This window comes from Carettochelys insculpta, chromosome 6 (assembly GCF_033958435.1).
Source record: "Carettochelys insculpta isolate YL-2023 chromosome 6, ASM3395843v1, whole genome shotgun sequence".
Classification (NCBI taxonomy): domain Eukaryota; kingdom Metazoa; phylum Chordata; order Testudines; family Carettochelyidae; genus Carettochelys; species Carettochelys insculpta.
In genome coordinates, this window is record NC_134142.1 from 19,260,037 (window position 1) to 19,287,682 (window position 27,646).

At 40.2% G+C, this 27,646-nt stretch overlaps 2 protein-coding genes across 3 annotated transcripts in view; both read right to left on the reverse strand.

The window, feature by feature from the left end:
* Positions 1-1,694: 1,694 nt before the first annotated feature.
* LOC142014100 (inverted formin-2-like) lies at positions 1,695-14,750 on the reverse strand. Its single transcript, XM_074996128.1, has 7 exons — positions 14,709-14,750; positions 13,926-14,084; positions 12,803-12,873; positions 10,682-10,799; positions 9,607-9,771; positions 5,895-5,997; positions 1,695-1,807 (listed from the first exon to the last, which is right to left on the reverse strand). The coding sequence occupies exons 3-7, from the start codon at positions 12,853-12,855 to the stop codon at positions 1,734-1,736; spliced, it is 513 nt and encodes a 170-aa protein (XP_074852229.1). The 5' UTR covers positions 12,856-12,873; positions 13,926-14,084; positions 14,709-14,750; the 3' UTR covers positions 1,695-1,733.
* An 8,237-nt stretch (positions 14,751-22,987) lies between these two features.
* LOC142014211 (inverted formin-2-like) overlaps positions 22,988-27,646 on the reverse strand; it is a 76,094-nt gene continuing 71,435 nt past the window's right edge. For both annotated transcript variants that reach the window (XM_074996402.1, XM_074996401.1), the window contains one exon: positions 22,988-27,486. In XM_074996402.1, the coding sequence (XP_074852503.1) occupies positions 27,458-27,486 (29 nt within the window). In that variant the 3' untranslated portion in view covers positions 22,988-27,457. The remainder of the gene's footprint in view (positions 27,487-27,646) is intronic.

Below are 27,646 nucleotides of genomic sequence, written 5' to 3' on the forward strand. Positions count from 1 at the left end.
ATTACCGAACAACAACAGGGTCTCAGCTTTGGTCCCATAGCATCCCTTCTGCACTTGTGCTATGCTGATGGCATCTTCATCATATGGACCCTTGGTAAGGAGACCCTTGAAGAATTTCATAGTGATTTCAACAATTTCCACCTCACCATCAATCTCAGCCTGGACCATCCACACAGGACATCCATTTCCTTGGCACTTCAGCGTACGTCAAAGAAGGCCACACTACTACCACTCTATGCCAGAAACCAGTGACCTCTGTTCTTACCTACATGTCTCCAACTTCTATCCAAGACACTTCCCATGATTCATTATCTACTGCCAGCTATATCTGCTCCAATCCCAACAACAGAAACAAAAATCTCCAACATGTTTATCAAGCATTCTTGATACTTAAGTACTTATCTGGGAAGTAAAGAAACCGATTGGTAGAGGCAGAAAAGTACCCAGAAGTCACCTATTTCATGACAGCCCCAACAAGGAAAATAACAGTTGCCAACTCCATCCACATATTAATACCAGCAACACCATCACAGGATCTAACCACGTCAGCTGCACCATCTGGGCTCATACACCTGTACATCTTGCTAGCAATGTCCCTCTCCCATGTACATTCGACAAACCAGAGGTAGTCTCTGTATCAAAGGATGAATGGACATAAATCTGATATCAAGAACTGGAATGCACATAAACCTTCAGGGGAAACATTTTAACCTCCCTGGACATTCAATAACGGATTTAAAAGTAGACATTCTACAAAATAATTTTACCACAAGATTACAGAGGAAGACATCTAAATTGGAATTCATTTGCAAGTTTGGTGCATTTAAATTAGGCCTTAATAGAGATTTCAACTCTCTTACACATTGCAAAGACAATTTCCCCACCTTTGATATTCTTAGGAATGGGACACATCCTACTTAATTTGCTTCATCGACTGGTCCCACTAGAGACAGATAACGTTCCTTTTTTCCATCCTTCCTCCCCTCTCCCCCAGCTATATAAACTCTGGATTCTAATTGTCTGCTCCAGTCATCTGAAGAAGTGTGTCTTACCTGCCAAAGTGCATGATCTAATAAATTTGTTAGCTTTTAAAGTGCTACAAGACTGCTTGTTATTTGTGAAGCTGTTATACCAGGCAGGGAGGGTAGACATCAAAAGAACACTGAACAGCTAAAGTGCCTTCTGAGGAGAGGAGGGAGGTGAGTGTAAGGTTGTGCCGGATGTCAGTGTGATCTGACAGGGACATAAGCTGATAGAGAGGGAGCTCTGTGGAAGAGTCTATGGAATTAGTCCTTCCAGGTTCCCCAGGCTGTTGAGAATACAGTTAGTACCTAGGGGCTGCAATCCATAGTCAGGTTTGAGACTGAGGGAATCCATGTGAGTCTACCCTAAAAGATATATGACCTCTAGAGACCTGATACATAAGGAGTAAACTTGGAAAGACGAGAAGGGTTTAGTTCAGTAAATGAATGACAATTTTCTTTATAGAAAACAAAAATTACACAAGTATCTTTGTTTAGCATTGTACTGAGGTGAATAAAGACAAGAATCTAATATGCATCAAATACAAATAAACAGTGATACAATGTATACCTATTTTAAACAAGGCTCATTAATAAACAGTCAAGATTCTATTTTGCATGATATACATGCCTTTTCTATGTCTTGTTTTCTTCAACCTATTCTTTGTACATTTCCCACAACTATTTCACTTTATCACTGCAAGACAATGATCAAAGAGGAACTAAAATGAAAGGAACAATACTACATTTTCCTTCATCTGGTTTCACCTTCACCTTGGATTCTTCTGCCAAGTAGATAGGAGAGGACAATTAGTCACACTTTGACATCCATCAGTTTATTATTTAAGAACCAAACACTGAAGTCCTTTCTTGCTGAAGACAATTGGAATTTTGCCAGAGAAAGGGCTGCAGAATTTGGCCCTCATTAAAAAACTAACACTGCTTAAGAAACTGGTTTTGGAGTCTGCTTCTTCAGTTGACGACACCAGTGTCAGCTTTGAGAGCACAAAGACAGCAGGACAGGATCTGGTAATTCAGTGGTACTTCTGTACCATAGGGCAAATTCTGTATCGTTTTTCACCAATGTAATGTAATTGTACTTTCTGCTACTATTTAGTTTATAAAAATAAGATGAATAAAAGTTATCAGATGTTGAAAACAATCTCTCCCTCTCCTCTCCTCCTTGTGTTTGTGACTTGTCATTAGACAGTTCTGTATGAAAGACATTATTTTCGATACTGTCAACACAAGACATACAATTAAATTAGTTCACATAAAATTCTAGCTAATAAGACACAAAAATAATAGAAAAATGCATACATGCATGTTTGCATTAAAATAAGCTCATATTTCTCACTTGTTTAACTGAAGCAATGCACTTATTTCAGCATCTCCTCACGCCACATAATATATATACTAGTTCCTTGCAGCAAGCTGCTGTGATGCACTTCAGCAGTGCAACTGGCTAGTAACTTCAGGTAATGGAATCTGCAGTAACAGAAGCTAAAGAAAAATGAAGTAGCAGAGTAAGAATTTCTTGTCCATTTTAAAGCATCAAAAAAGAATGCAAGTAAAATAATTTATGTTTGAAATTTCAGGAGTAGCCTAAAGAAGCCAGAAACCTAAATCCCTTTGAAATTCAACAGGAGCTAGCTTCCTAACTTCTTGGCTTTGTTAAAAATCCTAAACTCTATCTTTTTTATCATTGTTCAGTAGAAAACTAGAGTTTAATATGTGTAGCCACATTGCAGGTCTGTGCAGTTTCAGTAGGTGAGGTTTTAGGAACAATTTCTTGGTCAGACTTGTTCCTAGTAGTTTTCCATAGCTAAAAGCCTTTCCTTATATCTGCTAATAAGGCATCAGTGACACATGCTTCTGGTTTCACATCTGCTTTTTGAATGTGAAAGAATGCGATTATAATACATATCAAAACACTTGGATGCAGTGTGCTCTAAAATCCTGAGTCATAGTTATAGCTAGGGGCCTGTCTGTCATATGCAGATATGTGATCCTCAATTATATGCGTAGATACAGAAACAAGATACTGGCTTGAAAGAACCTGTGACTGTCATTCATGTCAGTAAATCAAAGATTAAGGTCCCAGTCTTGCAAAGACTTACACACTTAACTTTAGACAATTATTAGTAATTTCACTGACTCCAGTACAGCGCGCCTAACTCTCTGCTGGATCAAGGCCGAAGCATCCTGTCAGTACATGCAATGTGGGTTCCAATTACTTCATTGCCATTCAATTTTTCTTGCTTGAAAGCCTATCTAGTCCATCAACTTAAACATAACCCTCTCCCATAAACAAACAAACCAAACAAACCAAACGAAACAAAAAAAAATTACCCTGATTCTAAAATGTCTACAGTTGTAAACATGGGATGGAAGTTTTCAGAGAAACTTAAATAAGACAAACACGTAGGTTCTAACTTTATGAGAAACGGATAGTTCTAAGTTTACTTTAATAAAACATTATGGCTAGCACTACACTCACTCCTAATGCTAGCAGCTTGATGCAAATAAGCAGTCTCAAAAATGCAAAATGACTGCTCATTTGCATATATGAGCATATCATTTGCATATCCACAGCAGAAAACAAGCAGTGAAGTCATGGTTCTGCCAGCAAAAACCTCATTTGTTGGCAGCCCCTTATTTCTGATTTATCCAGGCATAAGAAGCTGACAACAAAGCGGGTTTTTGGTGGCAGAACCATGTCTATGCTGCTTGATTTCTGCCTCAAATATGCAAATTAACCATATGAACATGCACATTAGCTGCACAAATATGCAAATGATCCTCCATTTTGCATTTTCAAGACTGCTTATTTGCATCAAACTGTTGACACCATGGCTCAGTGTAGATGCAGCCATAGACAAAACTGAGGTTTTGGAGACAAAAAACTTGCAGAGCGTCTACACGCAAAATGTGTTTTGTTGACAGAAACTGTTCACAAAAAAGCTGCGTAGATTCTCCCGGGGTCCTTTTGTCAACAGAGCAGATCAAAAGATCGATCCGCTTTTATGTGTAGACAAGATCTGTTGACAGAAGTTCTGTCGGAACGTCTCTTCCAAAAGTAATCTCTGTAGACAGATGCTTCTAGTGTAGATGTAGCCTGTATGAATAGGCATGGCAGCTAAGAAAACCCAGGAGCGCTGACATGGCTAGACACACCATTTTCTGTAATAAATACTGAGGAAAAAACTTCAGTCTAGGTTATCTAATTCACATGTGAGTTATACCCATTGGATGAAATTCACCAACTCAGTGGGACAATACAGCTTGAGTCCTTTTTAAACCCAATATTGGTGTGTGTAAATGGTGCAAAGGACCTTGTGTTCTTTCCCCTCATGGGGCTAAGGGTAAATTTCACTCAGTTGTATATTTAAGTAACTTTCCAATATATTAAAATACTTTTTGTATTTACAGTAAAATGTAGACTATCCCAATTAGTACAATTATATTAAATGTATTCATAGGCTATGGCTAAACTACATCAATCTGTCAACAGAAGTCACTGTTGAAAACTCCTGACAACAGAGTGTATCCACACACAAAAGCAGATTGAAAAAGTGATCAGTTGTGTTGACAGAGAATGGCCAGACTCCACGGCCCTTTCTTGATGGAATGGCCAACCAGAAGGACAGCAGACAGGGCTGCCCAGTGACCCAGAAGCCCTGTCTGTTGACAGAGGACCCCCAGAGCATCCACACAGCTTTTTTGTTGACAGATTCTGTCGAGAAAGGCATTCTGCCTCATGGGGGAGAGGCAGAAGGCTGTCAGCAGAAGTGGCAAGTTCTGCTGACGATGCATTTTTAGTGTGGGCACTCCACGGATTATGTCAACAAGACACCTGTTTTCTTAACAAAAACCTCTAGTGTAGACATAGCCTTACATGCTAGTAACACAACATATGGAAAATAAAGTCTGCCCTATGACAATCTTGGCCCTCTTGTGGCTAGTTACCCAACATGCAGATTTTTTTTTAGAATTTTAAAGATCCAAAAAAAATAAAAATAAAAATAGAGAAGATGTTAAAACAAATAGAGTTAAAGAAGTATTGAGTGGTTTTTTGGGCCACAGAGTCTTAGAGTTTTTTTGAAAAATGCTAAATACTTGTGGGTGAACATCCAAGCATTTACAAGAATAAATCACTTTCAGCTGTGCTAATGGTTCTTTTTACATTCAATCACTGAAAAATCAAGTGATCAAATTATACTGGTGCAAACCTTCATGTAAAGTGAATTTAAAACATTAATGGATGTTTTAAATTTACACATGCACACATTTACACTAACAATGCATCATGCCCACCTAGCCCTCAAGCCAGCATATCAGTTAGGTATATGCTTAACGTCAAGTCATCCATTTCCTATTCAGCAAATCAGCTGCTTAAAACTTCAAGCATTTGCTGAATCAGAGCCCTATTCTAGAGGTAAACGGGAAAGAGAATAGGAAGAGTAACATGTAATTTGCCCAATGCTTAGTTTCAAATATTCCTCAACAGATTCATATCCTAAACAGATGCAAATAAACTTTAAAAGAAATGCAAAGAAATCAGCAGCCTGCAAACTGAAATGGGCCTCTCTTTCCACTAATGCATTGTTTACTGTGATTATTTACAGCTGTAGCCACTGTGAAGTGTGCAAGAAAAGAGGTGTGTACATTTTTATCATCCTATTTTGAAAAGGGCTTCAACATTACTGTTTTTTTAAAAAATTCTCTTACATCTGATGGAGTAATTATGACAAGGTCTTAGAAAATTAATAAATGTTTTTTTCAGTCACCGATCAGGTCATCCACACCTATATAGACACATATTCTCCTTAAAAGTAGCAAATAATTCCAAAATACTTTTATGAGACTTACTGATCTTCCCATATTCTCCTTTTTGAGGCTTAGCTTCCTCCTCTTTAAGCAGGTTCTTTCTCTTCTCTGCCTTTGCAGCTTGTTCCTTCCTTTCTTGGTTTTCCTGCAGTCAAACATCCAGACAGGATGTGAAATAAAATATCTAAAAATAAAGTTTTCTGGAGAAGACTTGAGAGATATTTGCTGTTTATAAGCAAAAGCTATTCCAGACATGCTCTTTCTCTTGATACCCACTGCTGTGGCTCAGGTGCTTAGATTTTGGCCTGTGGGATGAGTGGTAGAAAAAAGGTTCTTCAGAGTAAACACCAGGAGCAAGCCTTGCCTACCATGTTTTGAGTCTTGCTATTCAGTAAAATCTTTGCTTCCTTCTAAAAATGTGTTACTACTACTTTAAGGTGACCACATTGCCCTATAGCAAATATGGGACAGTGTCCTATAGTGATAGGGAGCTGCTGTTCCATGTCAGGGCTTTTCAGCTAGGGGGCAGCTGCCCCATGGTGAGGCAGCAGGGATGGGGATTCCACAGCCTCCCAGGAGGGGTGCACCAGGAAATGAAGAGACCAGCATGTGGCAGAGCTCACTAGCAGTGGGGGTTGCTTCCATGGGATGCTAGGGAATGGTGCAGCCATCCAGCAAAGGAGCTCCCTGACAGCATGGGGCTGCCACCCCATGTAAAAGAGGCAGTGAGAGATAAAAAGGCATCTTTTAAAAAGTGGAAGTCAAATGCTAGTAATGAAAATAGAAAAGAACATAAACACTGTCAAATTAAATGTAAAAATGTAATAAGAAAAGCCAAAAAAGATTTTGAGGAATAGTTAGCCATTAATTCAAAAAACAATAGTAAAATGTTTTTTAAGTACATTAGAAACAGAAAGCCTGCTAAAAAAGCAGTGGGGCCCCTGGATGATAGAGACATAAAAGGAGCAATCAAGGAAGATAATGCCATTGCGGAAAAACTAAATGATTTCTTTGCTTCAGTCTTCACGGCTGAGGATGTTAGAGAGATTCCCAAATCTGAGCCTTCCTTTATAGGTGACAAATCTGAGGAACTGTCCCAGATTGAAGTGTCATTAGACGAGGTTTTGGAACTAATTGATAAGCTAAACAGTCACAAGTCTCCGGGACCAGATGGTATTCACCCAAGGGTTCTGAAAGAACTCAAATGTGAAACTGCGGAACTATTAACGGTAGTTTGTAACCTATCCTTTAAATCAGCTTCGGTACCCAATGATTGGAAGACAGCTAATATAACACCAATATTTAAAAAGGGCTCTAAAGGAGACCCTAGTAATTACAGACTGGTAAGTCTAACGTCAGTACCGGGCAAATTAGTAGAAACAATAGTAAAGAATAAAATTGTCAGACACGTACAAGAACATGATTTGTTGAGCAAAAGTCAACATGGTTTCTGTAAAGGGAAGTAGTGTCTTACTAATCTATTAGAGTTCTTTGAAGGGGTTAACAAGCACGCGGACAGGGGGGATCCAGTAGACATAGTATACTTAGATTTCCAGAAAGCCTTTGACACAGTCCCTCACCAAAGGCTCTTATGTAAATTAGGTGGTCATGGGATAGGAGGAAAGATCTTTTCATGGATTGGGAACTGGTTAAAAGACAGGAAACAAAGGGTAGGAATAAATGGTAAATTTTCACAATGGAAGGGGGTAACCAGTGGCGTTCCACAAGGGTCAGTCTTGGGACCAGTCTTGTTCAACTTATTCATCAATGATCTGGAGAAAGGGGTAAGCAGTGAGGTGGCAAAGTTTGCAGATGACATGAAACTGTTCAGGATAGTCAAAACCAAAGCAGACTGTGAAGAACTTCAAAAAGATCTCAGCAAACTGAGTGACTGAGCAGCAAAATGGCAAATGAAATTTAATGTGGGTAAGTGTAAGGTAGTGCACATCGGGAAAAATAACCCCAATTATACATACAATACGATGGGGGCAAATTTAGCTACAACAGATCAGGAAAGGGATCTTGGAATTATAGTGGATAGTTCTCTGAAAACATCCACGCAGTGTGCAGCAGCAGTCAGTAAAGCAAATAGGATGTTCGGAATAATTAAAAGAGGGACAGAAAATAAGACGAAGAATATCTTACTTCCCCTATATAAAACTATGGTATGCCCACACCTTGAGTACTGCTTGCAGATGTGGTCTCCTCACCTCAAAAAAGATATATTGGCATTAGAAAAGGTCCAGAAAAGGGCATCTAAAATGATTAAGGGTTTGGAACGGGTCCCATATGAAGAGAGGCTTGAGAGATTGGGACTTTTCAGTCTAGAAAAAGAGGAGACTGAGGGGCGATATGATAGAGGTATATAAAATCATGAATGGGGTGGAGAAAGTGAATACAGAAAAGTTATTTACTTTTTCCCATAATATAAGAACTAGAGGACACCAAATTAGATTAATGGGTAGCAGATTCAAAACTAATAAAAGAAAGTTTTTCTTCACACAGCGCACAGTCAACCTGTGGAACTCCTTGCCAGAGGACTCTGTGAAGGCCAGGACTCTAAGGCCGTGTCTGCACTAGCCCCAAACTTCGAAATGGCCATGTAAATGGCCATTTCAAAGTTTACTAATGAAGCGCTGAAATACATATTCAGCTCCTCATTAGCATGTGGGAGGCCTTGGCACTTCAAAATTGACGTGGCTCGCTGCCGCGTGGCTCGTCCCAACGGGGCTCCTTTTCGAAAGGACCCCAGCTACTTCAAAGTCCCCTTATTCCCATCTGCTCACAGGAATAAGGGGACTTTGAAATTGACACGGCTTGCCGCCGTGCGGCTCGTCCCGACGGGGCTCCTTTTTGAAAGGACCCCACCTACTTCGAAGTGCTGCGGCCGCCCACATGCTAGTGAGGCACTGAATATGTATTTCAGCACTTCATTAGTAAACTTCGAAGTGGCCATTTACATGGCCATTTCGAAGTTTGGGGCTCATGTAGACATAGCCTAACAGAGTTTAAAAAAGAGCTCGATAAATGTTTGGAGGTTAGGTCCATAAATAGCTATTAGCAAGGTGTAAGGTATGGTGAATAGCCTTTTGTCGAAGGCAGGTGATGGATGGCAGGAGACAAATCGCTTGATCATTGTCTTCGGTTCACCTCCTCTGGGGCACCTGGCATTGGCTACTGTCAGCAGACAGGATACTGGGCTAGATGGACCTTTGGTCTGACCCAGTATGGCCATTCTTATGTTCTTATGACACCAGAGACAGGAGCCCTGCAATATACAGGACAATCAGCTCATTTTCTTAAAAAAGTCCCATCCCTAGAGGCCAGTGGCCCATATTTGCCATAGGGCAACATGGCCTGTGAGACAGCTTAAATAAGGGACTCCTGGGAAAAACGGGATGGATGGTCACCCTATTCTACTTACTTTTACTCATCACTAGCTTTACTTAACGAGGCCAGCCAGTCATTTTAAGGAGTGTCCAAGAAGACTGGTGCATCCTAAATTCTTTGTTACAAAGAGTGGATTTTTGTATTAGTTGTTCACCCATTCTCTGTACACCTGCTTGAGGAGGCTGGAAGAGAATGATACAAAAGCAGATAAATCACCTCACTGACACCAGTCTCAGACCCAAGTTCTGGGGAGCCCGTATATGGGTGTAAAGAGGCCTAGAAGGGAAGGGGAATTCCCACATCCATATATTGGTGCCAAATTCAAAACACAGTCTAGCCCTAATTATTTACAAGTGTAAATCACCTTAAGTGCCTTGATAAATAAATCCCTGAAGGTTTTCATTGTGTTAAACACATCTTCTAATGACATCTTGTTTCGATCTTCACAGAGGTAGTCTGCAAGTGCTGCTTTCTTTTTTTCAGTGGTGGCAAGCTCCTTCTCCAGTTCTTTTGAACGGTTTATACAGCCCTGAGACATGTTTACAATGCAGTTTAGTCAAGTTAAAAGCAACACGCATCTCAATTACCCTGAAGTCTTGAGGGGAGCGGGAAGTATTTAGTAAACCAGTGTAATAACTCTGAAAAACAAACAGAACCATATGTACTTCTTGCTTGGGAACAGAGTAACTGTTGGAAAATTAAAACTGGTTACAGTATGCTGCTTCACTTGTAATTACATTACTTGTTTTCCTCAAAAATGTATAAAATTATTGGGGAATCTCTCCAACCTCCAGTATATCATGTCTTGTCACTTTCTCAACATGACCAGTTGGCGTGCGCCTGGCCACCATTACATAGCTAAGCAGAAGATTTATGAAGAACATGACTGCCTATGAGCTCTTAGTTAATGTTATCTTTTTTTAAGAGTTCCTCTTCCTAATGTGACATGAATGACACTGTAACAAGTGAATTATTTGCTTTGGAGATATGCAATACATATAAAAGTGTTTAGTTTTGTATAAACTGCACCTGTTTTCTAAACATAGGATGGCCCTGATCCTGTTAGGTTAAGCAGAGTAAGACTGGACCTGTGGAAATCAATGTGTATAAATGTGTACGAAAGGACCTTGTTCTTTTTTAGAAATGTGAACAGCTTTTCAATCAGCTTAGCATTTCTATATGATGCCCTGCCACAGTGGTACATCTCTGTATTATAGAATCCTAGACTTACTTTTAGCTTTTGGAGGGATTAAATGAACTCCCTGTTCTCAAACTTTTCCATATTGTGACTGCACATTAACGTGGAAAAGGGGTTCAGGATTCTCCTCCCATCTAGTTGTAAAGGGACACCCCTTCCTTTGACTTATTTGTGACCTACAAGAGCTATGAGACATATTTGAAGAGGGAAGTGTGAGACTGATCAAACCCATGTTACTTACTTGAATAGATTTTCCATAGTGGACTTGTAAATCATCTATTGATGACACATTATGCTCAGTTTTCATAAGTTTCTTTAAATGGGCACTTGCCTCTGCCTTCATAACTTCAACGCTGATTCTGAAAATTCCATAGAAAAATAGTAAAACAAAAAGATTGCAAACATTATGACAACTAGCCTGTTTTATTGACAGGGAAGATGTAAAACCCAATCTGCAGCAGCATCTCAATGGGTCAACCTCTGTGCTCATGACGACAAACCTCAAAAGCATGTGCGGTGACAGCATAGGCGTCCAACATACTTGCCATTGCTAACTATCCCTTCATGTTATGCAAAATATTGTATCAGCACAATGTGAGGCAGAGTTGTATTGTACATCCAAATGTGAACCGCTAAAACAGCATTAAAGCCATTCTGCCCTCTTTCATATTTACAAATAAAATTTCTGGATGGCCCTTTAAAATCTTTGGGAATTTTGGTTTTTATATTTGTTTTGAAAATTCTCGGGGAGTGGCTTAACCCCAGTACCATTACATTTATAAATATGCCATGAGCATGTCTATTCTAACAATACTCATATTCGAGCTTTAGGTGATTGGTTATTTATACTTTTACAATGATTTCAATGAGAAATTCCCAACCTTCCAACAGCATTAATAATCTTCTTCTTTAGAATTTAAGCTAAAGCCAAAATGCTATCTATTTTTCTTGAAATCACTACACTCATTGCATTTAGTTATTTAGCAATGGCTAAACCATGTGAGTCCAGCTCCAGATTTACAAATTCTTTCAGCTACTAGCTGCAGGGAAAACAGCAGACTCTTAGAATACCACAAAGTTTCCATGAACGCATATAGCATAAATCAACACTAATTATAATGCTAATTCTGACATGTTTCTTCCTAAATGACTGTGTTCTTTTGTGGGTAAATACTTAGTTGTTGCACAAAAGTGTAAGAAAATGACTCTGTAGTCCAGTGGTTATGGTCACCTCCCTAGGAGATGGGAGATCCTGAGTCCAGTCTCTCTTTCATTATTAATCTACAGAGGAATAGCTTTACTAGGAATCACTGAGGGAGCCTCAACTCAAAATATCCCATAGGGTATGTCTATACTTAATACACATTTGATGCACTGCCAAACCCAAATGGGAAGAAGGGGCTTTTGAAATCAGGGGGCTGTTTTGAAAGGCCCCTGGTTACACCGGTGGCATGCGTTTCGAAACTGGCACTTTCAAACTGTGCACAGCCACCATTATGCTAATAAGGCACTGCATATTCATAGCAGTGCCTCAATAGCATCTGCAGAAGTGGCTCATTACCATGCCTGCTCCAAAAGGAAGGGGCTAGCATGGCCACAGCCCATGTGAGTGGGAGGAAATGGAACTGAGTTTCCCATATCCTAGGCAAGAGCTCCAACCACTGATTAATCAACATTAGAAGGTGGATGTCAGGAGCTCCTCATCCAGCCAGATTCTTAATGGGATCCTCTCCCTAAACACAGATTTGCATGGCTCCATCTGCTATATATCTGTGGATATTCACTTTACTATGGATATTCATTTTACATCTGTGGATATCTGCTTCCACGGATGTGGCTATCCAGATCTCAATTTTGTAGATACAGATGTGGATACAAATTTTGTACCAAGAACCCTGCAAATTTGTGGGTATCTGCTTTATATCTGTGTGCATCTGTATCTGCACATGGATATCTGCAGCTTATTTTTGTGGCTATGAATGCAGATAAAAAAAATTGTATCCACACAGGGCTCTACAATCAAACAAGCTGCCTCTGAGTTGTTTACTGGATCAGGCCCTGCATGGCAGCCAAATGCCCATCTTCCACTGATTTGTGAAATCACTCTGGGGGATTAGGCCATCTGTAGCAGTGCACATGTTCTAATGCAGAAATATAGTCACCTTGGGAACGCTGACTCTGGAAACAGACATCAAGCAAGTCTAAGCACCTACAGGGTTTGACAGAACTTTTGTGGATTGCAATAGAGCCAAAACTGGGACTTAAGTGCCTAAATCCCTGTTTTAGACACCTAAGTCTGGGGTTTATGTGCCTAGGTCCATATGCGACTACCACCCATAAAGATTAAAAAAACAGGTCATACCCTGCTGCCTTTGAAACATTTTCAAGGTCATCAGGAAGCTGTAGCAGATCCATGTGGCTTTTTTCGACTTCCTAAAATTTAAATGAAATTGATTTATTTTGCATAGTTAATATCCTTATACATTTGAACACTGAGATGCTTAGTTTTAAAAAGGCAGAGCTGAGAAAGCATGGTTTACATATACAGCAGTAACTGTATCCCTGTTATTACTACATTGACTTAATATCAGAGTTGTAAATCTGGCAAGGATCAGCTTATCTTACTCTATTACACTGCATCTCATAGCAGAAGCTGCACACACACACAACAAGAAACATGACAGCATGCTGCATCCTTGGAGCCAGATTCTTGAGCAGGGCCAAAATGTACAAAAGCTAAATCAAGGATGTGTGCATAAAGTTTTCTTTGAATTGCTTGGACTCTAGTATGTTCCTGTAGATGATCTCCTTGTTGCACTGTGTTGATAAAGCAACTGATGACTGTTCTGATTTGTGCTGGCCTGTTGTGCTTACAAAGGGCCCAAAATACAACACAGGAATGGTGTGGCAAAGCAGCAGTCTGAAGATACGTTTCTTCTAATCACACCCATTTTTCGTACCTTGCCAGCACCATACAGGATGTGGGCAGTGTTCCCTGTAAGCTGTGCACTTGTGCATCCACTCAGGAGAGAGTCACATGTGGCCTAGCTGATTAGCAGAGTACCCGGTGGTGCACTTTGTTTCTACAGATGGTGCACATTCTCACATGCCTCAGTGCACATTAAAATGGATCAGAGTGGTAGCCGAGGTAGTCTATATCTTCTATTAAAGTGTAGTTCACCCGTGGGTGGAAAAGAATAGAGGGAATGCTGAATGTGGGACAAGCACTTTCCCAGCTCTACACCACTTGTGGGTTCACCTTTCATTGGGCTGATGCTCCCAAAGACTTGTGACCAATATACACCAGCAGTCCAGTGCAAAGCAAGAACCTGATCTCCAGTCTCTTACCATCAGAGAACAGAAAATTCATTTCATTTGGCAGACCCACCCTAGTGTGGGAATGAAGGTACAAAGAGAGGAAGAGGGAACAGTAAAGGGATACTACATAAAACAAGCTTGTTTAAAGGGCCATCATCATGACTCACCAAACTACTAGAATTCTTTGAGAAGGGTCAATAAATATGTGGACAAGAGGGATCAAATAGATATAGTGTACTTGGATTTTCAGAAGGTCATTGACAAGTTCTCACACCAAAGGTCTCAAGCAAAGTGAACATAAGGAAAGTCCTCCCATGGATCAGTAACTGTTTAAAAGACAGGAAATAAAGGACAGGAATAAAGCCAATTTACAGATTGTATTAGCAAGGGTCCTCCCAACTCTGCAGTGATATGTACTGGGAACAGATGTGTTTAACATACTCATAAATAAAAAATCAGCCCTGTACCACTAACATGTCTGCCTCTCTGTGACTATCTACTTATAAATGATCTGGGAAAAGGGGTAAACAGTGAGGTTGCAAAGTTTGCAGATGATACAAAATTATTCCAGATCGTTAATTCTTTGCAGTCAACTTTGGATTTATGAAGGGATCTCACAAAACTGTGTGACTGAGCAACAAAAGGGCAGATGAAATTCAATGCTGATAAATACAAAGAACTTCATATTATAAAACATAATTCCAACTATACTTACAAAATGATAGGGTCTAAATTAGCCATTACCACTCAATATTACAGTATATGGATCTGATCCTGTCTTCATTGAGATCAATGACAAAACTTCCACTGTCTTTAACAGGTACAGAAGCAGATCTTAAAAACGTAAGTCAAGTATATTTGAAATTAGAGCACATTAATATTAGGTGAATGTACCCCTGGAAATATATTACATGTAAAATTAACATCGGAGAAAGAAACTGCAGTGGTACCTCCAAAATATGGTGGAGCAGAGTAATATGTCTTTGATTTGCTTTGGTTTCAGTTAGTTTGAGCAAAGTGCTAATTTTAAAACCACCAGCATCTCCAGTGTGATGCCCCTAAAAGACAGAGAAAATAAAATCCACATTTCAACCAAAATAAAATGCGCTGTTATTCAATTTCTGTTCTTATTTTATACATACATAGGAGACAGGATCACAATTGTGTTTTTCATCTATAAAAATGCATTGATTTTTAAAAAGGCTTATTTACACAGTTCAGAAAGTTTCCAGCTTTAAGAATCAGCTGACAGAAAATCGGCAGTCCGTGACTCGTAAGAAGGGCTAAAAAATATAAATATGGACAGTTTGAGTAAATTCAGTGAGGTGCTTTGAAACTGGATTTTCCTGAACTTTAAGCAGGGTTAGCAAAAAGTTCTTACTGCAGATTATGCAAAGTTAGTATTTTTATGGCTTTGGAAACATGCCAGACATAGGAATTGTTTGTCCAGTGCAAAAAGAAACAGGAATAAATAAATTAATGTGGCCCAAGTACTTCTGGACTGGATAGCTGTGTGGAAAGTTGATCTTCCCTTTAGGTTTAGAGTGAGTATGTGTATAAACTGAGCAAAAAGAGGATGAACTGTTTGAAAAATTTCTCAAGTGAATCAGGCCAAAAAGGTGCTTTTCTGTGCATGTTTCCAATCGTTAAAAAAAAAAAGTAACAGTTTTTGCACCCAAATATGAGCCTACGTAAAAGCAAAAAACAAGCAGTTATCTAGATATGTTTTGGGGATCTTCGCCCTTCACTAGTAGGGACCTTTGATAGGAGTTAGCCAGTGCACACCTGTTTTACTAGAAGCATTCTCTAGCTTTGAGATGGAACACACAAAATGAAACTGCACACTTCACAGACCTGAACCAAGTGCATATTCCAGAAATGGGAATGTGGGGCTACTGCTTCCACATGAGCTTCCCATTCAGATAATATACTCTATCTAGTATATGGTGTCATGTCATTTCATTTCAACTTACACTGAGTTATCACCTGGCTCTGAGCACAAAGCAGTGATAACAATTGCATCCCACTTACTTTCACAAGCTCTCCTGATCATCTGTGCTTTGGGCCATAGCAAATCCAACAGACTGCTTGTCTCTTCACATAACAGCATACACTCAATCCGCAACTGGTAGCTCAAAGAGAAAGTCAATACAAGAAATACAGGCATGCTTAGCTGAGGCATGTCTAGCATGACAGCAATGTGTTGCTGAACTGAGATGAGCACAAGTGTTATCTTGTTCTCTTAATGCCACCGCGCAAGGTAACTCTCTCATTGGATTAGATTGCAAATAAATCAAAACCTCTCAGAGACCTTTAGCTAAGTCCTATAAACAATTATGTCCCCCTCCCAGGACACCCACATCATATTGCAACCTATGCAAGAAAAACACATCTGTGTAATAATACTTAGCTTTTACATAGCACTTCTAAACAGCAGATCTCAAAGCACTTTTCACATGCAGAAACTGAGGCACAGGGAGGTGAAATGATTTCCCCAAGGTCACCCAGAAGGCAAGTGACAGAAGTAGGAAGAGAACCCTTGTCTCCTGAGGTGCAGTCCACTAAACCATACCACCTCCTCTTGTGTGACTCTGGGTGTGGTATGTACTTCTATTTTTGACAGTATGGAAATCCTAAATCCTTCTCAGTAATGCACTGTGATTCACAGTGATGTTTTAAAATGTTGGAATAGCCAAGAAATCATTTTAAAATGGATATATTAAAGCAGTAAATATAGTCTGAGACAGATATAAAAGTGTCAGAGGTAGCCCAGTTAGTCTGTATCTTCAAAAACAACAAGAAGTCCTGTGGTACCTTACAGAATACCAGATATTTTGGAGCATAATCTTTTGTGGGCAAAAACCCGCATCTGATGAAGTGAGTTGCCCACGAAAGCTTATGCTCTAAAATATCTGTTAGATATAAAATATATTTCTATAGCATTTGTCAGAATGTTAAAAACAATCTGTGAATGCAGAATAGTCAAACCTTCAGGTTTCATTTTTTTTATAGAACGCCTCTAAGATTTGCAGTATGTCCCAGTGTTCTCATAAACAGTACAAAGATGACTGTACATCTGCCAGGCTGCGCAGTTAATTCCAGAAGGCTGATCCTCTGGTCAGCACTGCACAGCGCCTACATAGTCCAATGTGACCCTTGATAGTGTCTGGTACACAGATGAAGTTTTGCAGCTAGAGGAGTCACTCCTTAATGTTAAGCAGTAGAGGCACGTGCTTCTAGTGTTGTAGGCTTGGTCCCCATCAATGACCCATGTTGATAGGCATCTCTATCTCACACGCATGCGTATACAGGGTGAGGTTGAAATCAGTGAAGATTTTCCTTACCTAGTAACTCCAAGAAGGAGGAGATAAAATTGGTCTGCATTTGCTAGTTTTGCTTTTTCTTTGCAGGATGTCAGGCTCTCTATCTAACAAGGGATAACTCAGTTAACACTAATAATTGCATTTCATTTCTGTATTCATAGAGGGCCCACTTTTGACAAGAGACTGACAATGCTGCACATCAGTGAGTATTTATACAGACAAGTGGACAGTTAAGCATCCAAGGACCATTTTGTGAGTGCAAAAGCATAAACTGTAAGCACTTTGGAGCAGAGACCACAATCACAATCTTTCTGTTGCACATTTTTACAGTGCCTAGCAGAATGGGGTCCTGGTCAGTGACTGGGAGGACAGAGGATTTACCACAATATAAATAAATATTAATATACATCCAAGTTAGGCAGCTACTTTTGAACTTAAAGGTTCCCTCCTTACCACTAAAGTCCCTTTGGAAATGCGGCCTCTTTAGAGAAGTCCACATGTGCTAACACAGTGTTTTTCATCTGTAGTCAGTAAATCCCTGGGAGTCCACAAATTACATTTCAGAGGTTCACATAAGGTTGTCACTACCATTGAATAATGGTTTTCAACTTGTGGTGTGCAGACTATGCTGAAGATTTCCAAAGGGGTCTGCAAGTGAAAAGATTGAAAACCACTGTGCTAGTGTATTGTTCAAATGCATTATCTCACAGGCAATGTAAAAGGACTACTGTGCTAAAGTCAGTGTTTTAAATCATATTCACACTGAATTTTCCAATGTGCTGTTGTTTAATCTTTGTCTCAGCACTGGACCATGGAATCATAAAACTGGAAGGAACCTTGAGAGATCATCAAGTTCAGTATTCTGCACTCATGGTAGAATCAAGCACCATCTAGACCACCCCTGACAGCTGTTTGTTTTTTGCCTCCCTAGGCAATTTATTCCAGTGCTTAAGCACCCTGACAATTAGGAAGTTTTTCCTAATGTCCAACCTACCTCCTCTCTCCCACTGCACTTTAAGCCAATTACTTCTTGTCCTATCTTCTGGGGTTAAGGAGAATAACTTTTCTTCTTTCTCCTGGTAATACCCCTTTAGGTACTTCAAAGTTGTTATCATGCTCCCTTTCAGTCTTCTCTTTTCTAGACTAAATAAACCCGGTTCTTCCAATCTTCCCTTATAGGACATGTTTTCTAGACTTTTAATCATTTTTGTTGCTCTTCTCTGGACTGCTTCCAATCTGCCTACATCTTTCCTGAAATGTGGCACCCAGAACTGGACTCAGTACTCCAGCTGAGACCTAGTCAGCACAGAGGAGAGTGGAAAAATTACTTCTTATGTCTTGCTTACATCACTCCTTGCTTACTGTTTTTTTTTTTTGGAGGGGGGGCAACCTTATTACACTGTTTACTCATATTTAGCTTGTGGTCCACTATGACCCCTAGGTCCCTTTCCACTGTACTTCCTGGTTAGTAATTTCTGATTTTTTAAGTGTGACATTGATTATTTCTTTCTAAGTGGAGTACTTTATATTTGTCCTTCTTGAATTGCATCCTATTTACTTCAGACCATTTCTACAGTTTATCCAGGTAATTTTGAATTACAATCTTATTCTCCAAAGTACTTGGAACCCCTCCTAGATTGTTGTCATCTGAAAACTTTCTAACAGTAGTCTCTTTGCCATTATCTAAATCCATTAATGAAGATATTGAACAGAACTGGATCCAGAACCCCACTTATTATGCACTTCCTTAGTAACATCTCTACGGCCCTCTATATTAACCCCATTTTATGGATGAGAAACTGAGGCAGAGAGAGAAGTTGAATGACATGTCAAAGATCCTGCTTGGTGGAGATAGAAATAGAATGCTTATGATTCTCAGTCTTGTTCTACCTACTAAAAGCCCAGGTTCTCAAGCCTCTCCTCAGTGGGATGCTTGCTTTGGGGGACTCAGAGCAAGTGTGAGGAGCCACTCAGAGGGAGTAGCTTGCAGTGACCTGAGCCTTACCTTCAGTGGTGACATTTTTCCTGTCTAACATATAAGTCTAACATCAGTACCAGGCAAATTAGTAGAAACAATAGTAAAGAATAAAATTGCAAGGCACGTAGAAGAGCACAAATTGTTGGGCAAAACTCAGCATGGTTTCTGCAGAGGGAATGTCTAACTAATCTATTAGAATTCTTTGAAGGGGTTAATAAACATGCGGACAAGGGGTACCCAGTGGACATAATATACCTAGATTTCCAGAAAGCCTTTGACATGGTCCCACACCAAAGGCTTTTATGTAAATTAGGCGGTCATGGGATAGGAGGAAAGATCCTTTCATGGATTGGGAATTCGTTAAAAGACAGAAAACAAAGGGTTGGAATAAATGGTAAATTTTCACAATGGAGGGGGGTAACTAGTGGCGTTCCCCAGGGGTCAGTCCTGGGACCGATCCTGTTCAACTTGTTCATCAATGATCTAGAAAATGAGGTAAGCAGTGAGGTGGCAAAGTTTGCAGATGACACCAAGTTGTTCAGGACAGTCAAAACCAAAAAGGATTGTGAAGAACTACAAAAAGATCTCAGCAAACTGAGTGATTGGGCAGCAAAATGGCAAATGAAATTTAATGTGGGTAAGTGTAAGGTAATGCACATTGGAAAAAATAACCCAAATTACACGTACAACATGATGGGGTCAAATTTAGCTACGACAGATCAGGAAAGGGATCTTGGAGTTATAGTGGATAGTTCTCTGAAGACATCCACGCAGTGTGCAGCGACAGTTAGTAAAGCAAATAGGATGTTAGGAATTATTAAAAAAGGGATAGATAATAAGACAAAAGATATCATACTTCCCCTATATAAAACTATGGTACACCCACATCTTGAGTACTGCGTGCAGATGTGGTCTCCTCTCCTCAAAAAAGATATATTGGCATTAGAAAAGGTTCAGAAAAGGGCGACTAAGATGATTAGGGGTTTGGAACGGGTCCCATATGGGGAGAGGCTAGAGAGACTGGGACTTTTCAGTCTGGAAAAGAGGTGATTGAGAGGCGATATGATAGAGGTATATAAAATCATGAATGGTATGGAGAAAGTGAATATAGAAAAATTATTTACCTTTTCCCATAATACAAGAACTAGGGGACACCAAATGAAATTGATGGGTAGTAGGTTCAAAGCTAATAAAAGGAAATTTTTCTTCACACAGCGCACAGTCAACCTGTGGAACTCCTTGCCGGAGGAGGTGGTGAAGGCCAGGACTCTATTAAGGCTTAAAAAAGAGCTCGATAAATTTTTTCAGGTTAGGTCCATAAATGGCTATTAGCCAGGGATAAAGTATGGTGCCCTAGCCTGCAGAACAAGGGCAGGAGATGGATGGCAGGAGATAAATCACTTGATCATTGTCTTCTGTTCTCCTTCTCTGGGGCACCTGGTATTGGCCACCGTCGGCAGATGGGATGCTGGGCTGGATGGACCTTTGGTCTGACCCAGTATGGCCATTCTTATATTCTTATGTTCTTATGTTCTTAAAAAGCTGTAAAACCAATTAATGCAGTGTAATAGGCACCTACCTTTCACCACATCAAAGGGAAGCTTCTGCCAGTCAAATGGCTTCATTTGTAATGTTGGTGTCTTTGCTCTCTTAGGACCAGGCTGGCTTTCATAGCCACAGGAAGCCCCATCACATGTAGCATTACTGCATGCTGGGGGGTGAAGGGGTGGCATGGGTTCCATCCCAACAAAAGGCCACAGAGGAGGTGGCAGGGGAAGAGGAGGAGGTGGCAGAGCAGGAAGAAGAGATGTACACTGCCTTGGCAAAGCTGAACAGGCTGGTAGCTGGGAAGATAAAGAGTTCTCTGAAGTTCTCAGTGGCTGCCATGGAAGGGCTAGTGTTTCAGAAGGGCAGACAGTTGTAGCAGTGTACTGATCTGCACTTAAGGACTCCTCTTCTAAGTCCATATCAACTTGAATACACTTATTGACCCACTCTCTTTTGTGCCACCTTGAGACTCTTTGGACATTGCTTGTGAGCTAGAAGTTCCTCCACGGCTTCTTCAATGTCATGTTCCTATTCTACAGGATAGTAAAACCTATGGATTAATAAAGTCTACAGTACTAACCAATACAAAATTCTATGGGGATACAAAAGTAGCAGGCCTCACTTGAAATATTTAACTGTTGATGTTTAAATCTCCTTTGCACAAACAAACTTATTTTAAATGTGATTTTAACATGTCTACATCAGGATCCAGCATCAATGAGAGCAAAGCTCAGATCACAAACCCATGAGCTGTCTCCACTGTAATTCCATCTTTGCATTGTAACTTTAAAACAAAGAGAAGCAGGTACTAGCTAATGAGAAACACTCTTTCTGCTTCCCTTGCACTCTTTCCCTACCAATCATCCATTCATTGTGATTTTTCACCTACTTCAAGCACTGAGAGGAAGCCCGCACAGCTGCTTCCTCCTTCTTATACACCTGTGATGGAAAATTACAAATTCAGAGAGAAAGCATCCCCAGGATACTAAGCATTGCCACTGAAATTACTTAGACTTAAAAAATAAGAGGCCTCCTAGAGAAGCTATAGCTAATATGAGCAAGTAGTCTGCACCAGAGGATAGCCCAGGGTTCTGTGGCTGGGCTGGGTCATTGCCCTAGAAAACTCCCTATAGCACGAGTAAATTGCAGACAAGTTTGGAAATTAGCCATTTATTCATACTTTTTTCTTTGCCTCTCTCAACCTGTTTTTAACCTTTCACTCTATGTGACACTACATTCCTCAGTCTTTCGAAGACATACTTATATCAATGTGCCTGAAAAACTAGAAATGTCAAGAGGCTGGAAAAAATTATTACTGTTTCCTCCACTCAATGAAGTTGCTTGTTACTTAGCAACACAGTGGCTAAGGTTGGAGAAATGAACAACACTATTGCAGCTTTAAACAGGGGACCCAATCCTGAAAACTCATACACATGCCTAGCTTTATACCAACAAGTAGTCCTATTTAAGTAAATGGGATTTCTCACATGGATAAATGTTTGCAGATTCAGGTTCAAGTTCTGAAGGCCTGGTAAAATGAAGTCCCCGTGAATTCTTCCCCTCCCCCATATGTTATTGGAATGAATGGGAAAATGATTAGAATGAGCCGATAATGATAAGGCAATTACAAGGAAGGAAGAACCTGGTACAGGACCTGTATCATCAGTCAGAGCTAGTTAGAACTTGCTGAGGTCGAAGAGGTCTCAGGGAAAACAGCAATTCTTAGTGCCTCATAGACATGGTTGTAGGATTAGGGCCTATTTGCCCTAATCCCTAAGTGGCCTCCTTGAGGATTGAGCTCACAACCCTGGGTTTAGCAGGATGCTCAGTCATACAATGGAAGTTACAGCTATTTGGGTGTATCTGCAGAATGAATGACGAATGAAAAATCAAGTCCCTGGTATTTGGCATAATGGACGGTTCTGATGGGAGAGGCAGATCCGACACAGAATGAGTTGATGATATAGTAGATTGTGCAGCGCTAGTCTACAGAAACAAAGTCACTCCACACTGGACAGGGAAAGATGGAAGGAAATAGTGAGGGAGGCATCGGACACCGATGGACACTGAGCCCATGGCTGTTGATGATGATGCTGACGTTGTCTATCCCTGGGAAATTCATATCCTAATTTTCAGCAATAGTAGACTTGCATTGTTGCTACCAATAAGACATCCATTTTTACAGCCTCTTGTGGGAAATTACAGGACCCAGTTTTCCCCGCTGTAGGCAAAGCTCTAGACAGGACCAAACCATTTTTCAAGCAGTTACACAAAATGTGACTGAGAGCTGGTGGAACATAGGATGCTCCAGGACTGAATCAGTTTTTGATGAATTATTACCAAATAAAGGCAGGCTTTCTTATAGTGCTGATTTATTATAGATAAGCTCTATATTGCACTCCACACAGAGAACTGTGTACAGAAAACCAACCCTTTGCATACAGAAAACCAGAGACATTAAGCTGTAAAACTAGGCTTTACAGTTAGAGTGGAACAAAATTGGTTAATTTTTACATATTATCTGTAAATTTTCTTAAAGGTTTGGTGCTTCTCTAAGCTGTTCTCCCAAACAATACATAACAAATGAATCAAATAACAAAGAGCCCGTGGCAGACAGGTATTTGCATAACTTTTGTGCATAAAGGCATACTAACCCCATTCTACATTTTGATCTCATGGATTTTGAATTGAATATGCACATTGTTAGCACCACCTATAGGTCAAAAACTATTGTAAATTCGTAGACAAAGCCAGAATGAGAGAAAAAATAACTGTGAAAATTAGTACTGAGTGTAGGCCATGCTAAGGTGCTTTATAGCCAAGTCCAAAGAGCTCTCAGTGTAAGGTGCTCATCCTGCAAAGACGCTTACTTAACATGCTTAACTTGACCTGAGTAGTTGGATTTACTTCTATAGGTTCTATTCAAGTGTATAAAGTTAAGCATGTACACAGTCCTTGCAGGCTGAAGGTTCTAAGCATGGCACCAGCATGGGAGAATGGAAAAGGAATGCAACTGAGAAGTGACATGTACTATTTGATTCACAATTTGATTTATTTTCTATTTCTTTTTACTGCAGGAAGGACTGAGATTCTCTGGGATAAGACTGTGCTAAGTGATACCAGCAGGAATATTTATTTGGGCTGCAATGTAATATTTTAACTTCATAATTACAATCATTGTGACAACTGTAACCAGACAAAATAGAGTGGAAGTGCCCCAACAAACAGGAAAGTAATTTCAGGAAATTAATCTTTTCAATCTTTTTAAATTCTAAAACATTTCTTAAATGTCAAAATGAAGGAAAAAACCTTACCTTTAATGTGAAGACCTTGAAAAAAAGGAAGGTATTTGAATTTATTCATGATGCAGAAGCTGCTTAATGCTAACTGGCCATAGAGGGTCAACAGGATACCTAGAAGCTTGTGGCTTTCACAGGCTTGCTTGCTGAATGCACTGGAATTTGCCTATTTGCTGTAATTTTACTAAACTTCTTGAAGGAGAAATTAATTTCTTTATGAGGGCCAAATTCACTCCCAGCATAAGTGGATGCAATGCAATTGAAACAAATAAGAAGTGCCTTGCTTACCCTAGCACTGAACATGGCTTTGAGGTGACTGCTAAGAAATCATTAGAAATATTTAGCTCTTTTTTGACAAAATCAATGGGAGCTTCTGGCAAGGATCACAGGTAAAATATGGTCCAAAATTGCACATCTCACTCAGACAGCCTTTCTCTTCCCACCCTAAGTCACATGCATTCTTGCTAAGGAACTCATATGACAAAATTGGCACTGCTCTGTCCTCATTTATGACCTGGCTTTTGGGATGACTACTGTTATTAATCAATATATTACTGGGTGACTATACTGATGTATTTTAATAGAAGCGGGAAGAGAAGCAGAATGGCTTAGGAGAAGCCACTACTCAGTAAACACTTTGGTGTTCAGCCGGCAATGTCCACACCATTACCATCAATATTTTACCTCCTCCCACATCAACCTGCAAAACTCGTTTTGTCCAGAAGGAACAAAGCCCACGGATGCAAGAGCAAAGCAACTCTGACCATGTAGAAAGGGGCATTTTCTGCAGAAAGATGGGTCACTGTTTAGGGGAACCAGACTAACACGCAGACCTCTGTTGGATTGCTTGAAGAAATTAGGCCTGACTAGGTGACCATGAGGGGATGATAAGCCTTTGGGTAATAAAAACAAATGTGGACTGCTTGTTGTCCTAAGGTGTCTTTTCTCTATATGCTTTGTTACTCTGAGTAAAACGAACAATACTCTGGTTTTAATTAAGCAGTTTTGTCACTATCCACCACTGGCCAGGGAAGAACCTGAAATGCTGAACCCAGTCAGACCAGCAGGGTGAGCACGCTTGAGTCCCAGTGTGCCGAAGTCTGGGTCTCAGTTTGAGTGGGAGAATTGTGGATTTCCATACTGGGACAGGTAAATATTCAAGGTCTGATGCTTGAGGGGGTGCCATAAAGGGGATAGGATGGAGTTAGCCCTCCAGCTGTGACCACTACAATGGTGAGTGACCTCTCAGCTCTTGTGTGTATATGAGTGTTTCTTTATTACTAAGGGTCATGTTCACTGCAGATTAGTGCAGCTCCACTGAAGTTAGTGATTGCAAATCGGGGTTCTTAAACTTTAATGCACCACACTCCCCTTCTGGCAACAAAAATTACTACACAACTGCAGGAGGAGGGGGGACCGAAGTGTAAGCCTGCACAAGAGCCACTGCCCAAGGTGTGGGGTGGGCAAAGCCTGAGACCCAACGCTCCAGGTGGGAGAGGAAGGGGACTTCAGCCCCAGGCAGGGTGGTCTGTACTTCGGCCCCACGCCCCAGCAAATCTAAGCCAGTCTTAGTGACACCATTAAAATGGAGTTGCAGCCCACAGTTTGAGAACTGCTGCTCTACATGCTTATGTCAGTGGTGAACGTGATGTCAAATATTGTTGTGCTATACTGTTACAAAGGCTTTCCTCAGCCAAATCTGATAATAGTAGTGGTGCATTCTAAACCCGTAATTGCTGGAGTTAACCAATTTTCACTAAACTCAGAATAAAGTTTGGAGGTAAAGATAGCCACTGCTTTAATTCTGAACTTTGTCCAGTACAGATGCTAATGAATTACACTTGATCAAGTCTTAATGAGCAATACAAAATAATTTAGGCTGAACACTATTATATATGCTCAGCAAATTACTGGATATAGGCATGAGTCCTGAAAGTAATGATTTTCCACACAGTACCCATTGCAATCTAATATTGCAATACAGATTGAACAAACAGAGAATTTCAAACTGACAGCTATGTACAAAATTATATGGTACAAGGTTATTATAAAACAGAATTCGGAAATAAAGCTTTGATTTCTTAACACAAAATACTGCAGGTTCCCGGTTTTAAAGCACAAATTGCATAACTATCATTTAAACTGAAGCAGACTCAAAACATTCTGTAGTTAGAGTCCAAATGACTTTGGGTGCATGCGGCAGGCAATAAAATATTCAGAACCAGAGATTTGCCAAATAGGATTAGTTAAAAATATTTTGAGTGGATCACCCTAGAAAAATCCCTTCCTGCTTCTTTAACAAACTAGATAGTCTTAGACCCTGTCCTGCAAAGACTTATGCATGTGTCTAACTTTATGTACGTAAGAAGTTCCACTGAATGCCATAGGACTAATCAAATGCTTAAAGTTGATATGTATTTAAGTCATTGGAGGACCCAGGCCTTAGGACTTGTCTACATGAAGAGTCAGCATGCAGGAAGTGCCTCAGCCTGTCACACGCACTAAGTGGCACTGTAAAATCTCTGGATGCCCACTAGGAGTTCCTTAGTGTGCTCTGATCTATTCCCATTTGAAACTGGAGTAGACCTAAGTGTACCATAAAACTGCCCTACTAGTGACAGGTAACCTTTCTCCCACCCTCTTCTGTTCACCCCCAACCACTGTATAAACCCTGGATTCTACTTTTCCACTCCAGCCATCTGAAGAAGTGGGTCTCACCCACAAAAGCTCATGCCCTCATACATTTGTTAGTCTCTAAGGTGCTACAGGACTGGTTGTTTCTAGTGTGCAATACCAGGATCCACAAGACAAGTTAGTGCACAGCAGGTCAGAGCACTGCACTTTTGAACTCCAACTTGACGCGAACCAACTCTTGATATAGATAAGTCCTTAGTGTTTATACAGCCAAACACTACAAGACATTTTCCTTTAACAGACATTGCCTATCTACAATGCTAGCAAAGGAAAGTGTGTTCATCTGAATTAGATCTTATATTTGGTCCAACATCTGTTCCAATTGCTGGTAGGGCAATAGAATGGGAAGTAACAGATTTCCAATCAGATGCTGGTGACAATGCCTAGTTTTGCCCATAATGCAGTTTTGGAGGAACTGATGTTTTTAAAATTACTCAAGGGGTAAAATGTTGGAGGCATCACTCTGGCCAGAGCCTCACTGTCATCAGTGGGAATTTGGCCTAGGAAAAGTTTGAAGGATTTAACACCAAATGAAGGCCTATTCCTATCAACTCTTGACACATGGAATCCATCAGCTTCAACAGAAGTTCTGGTCATGGAGGTTTTCAGCACCAGATCCTTGCGGCATTCACATAAGGCACATTCTGAAGGTGCTTAAGTCTCTTGCATCTGGTGGTCATTTGCTGGATACACTGAATCCCCAAGGAAGGACTAGTGAAAAATCATTTTAGAAGAAACTTTACATTCCAACAATATTACTACAAACGTTATCAAGAATGGAATTTCAACACTGTGGAACATGCCTCGTAGACAATGGCAGCATTACATGGATTTGTAAGTGTTTCACTGACTCTTCATTATTTATTCTTCTGTTTTGCTGAGGAACCTGTGAGAGAAAATGTAAAACAATTACAAATAATAGCTTTGGTCAGGTGTTTGTGTGTATTGTGTACCACAGTGTAAGTTGGGCAAATTAGTTTCAATTCCCTCAAAAAGCCAGCTACTGCAAAACACGAGAGAGAGAGAGAGAGAGAGAGAGAGAGAAG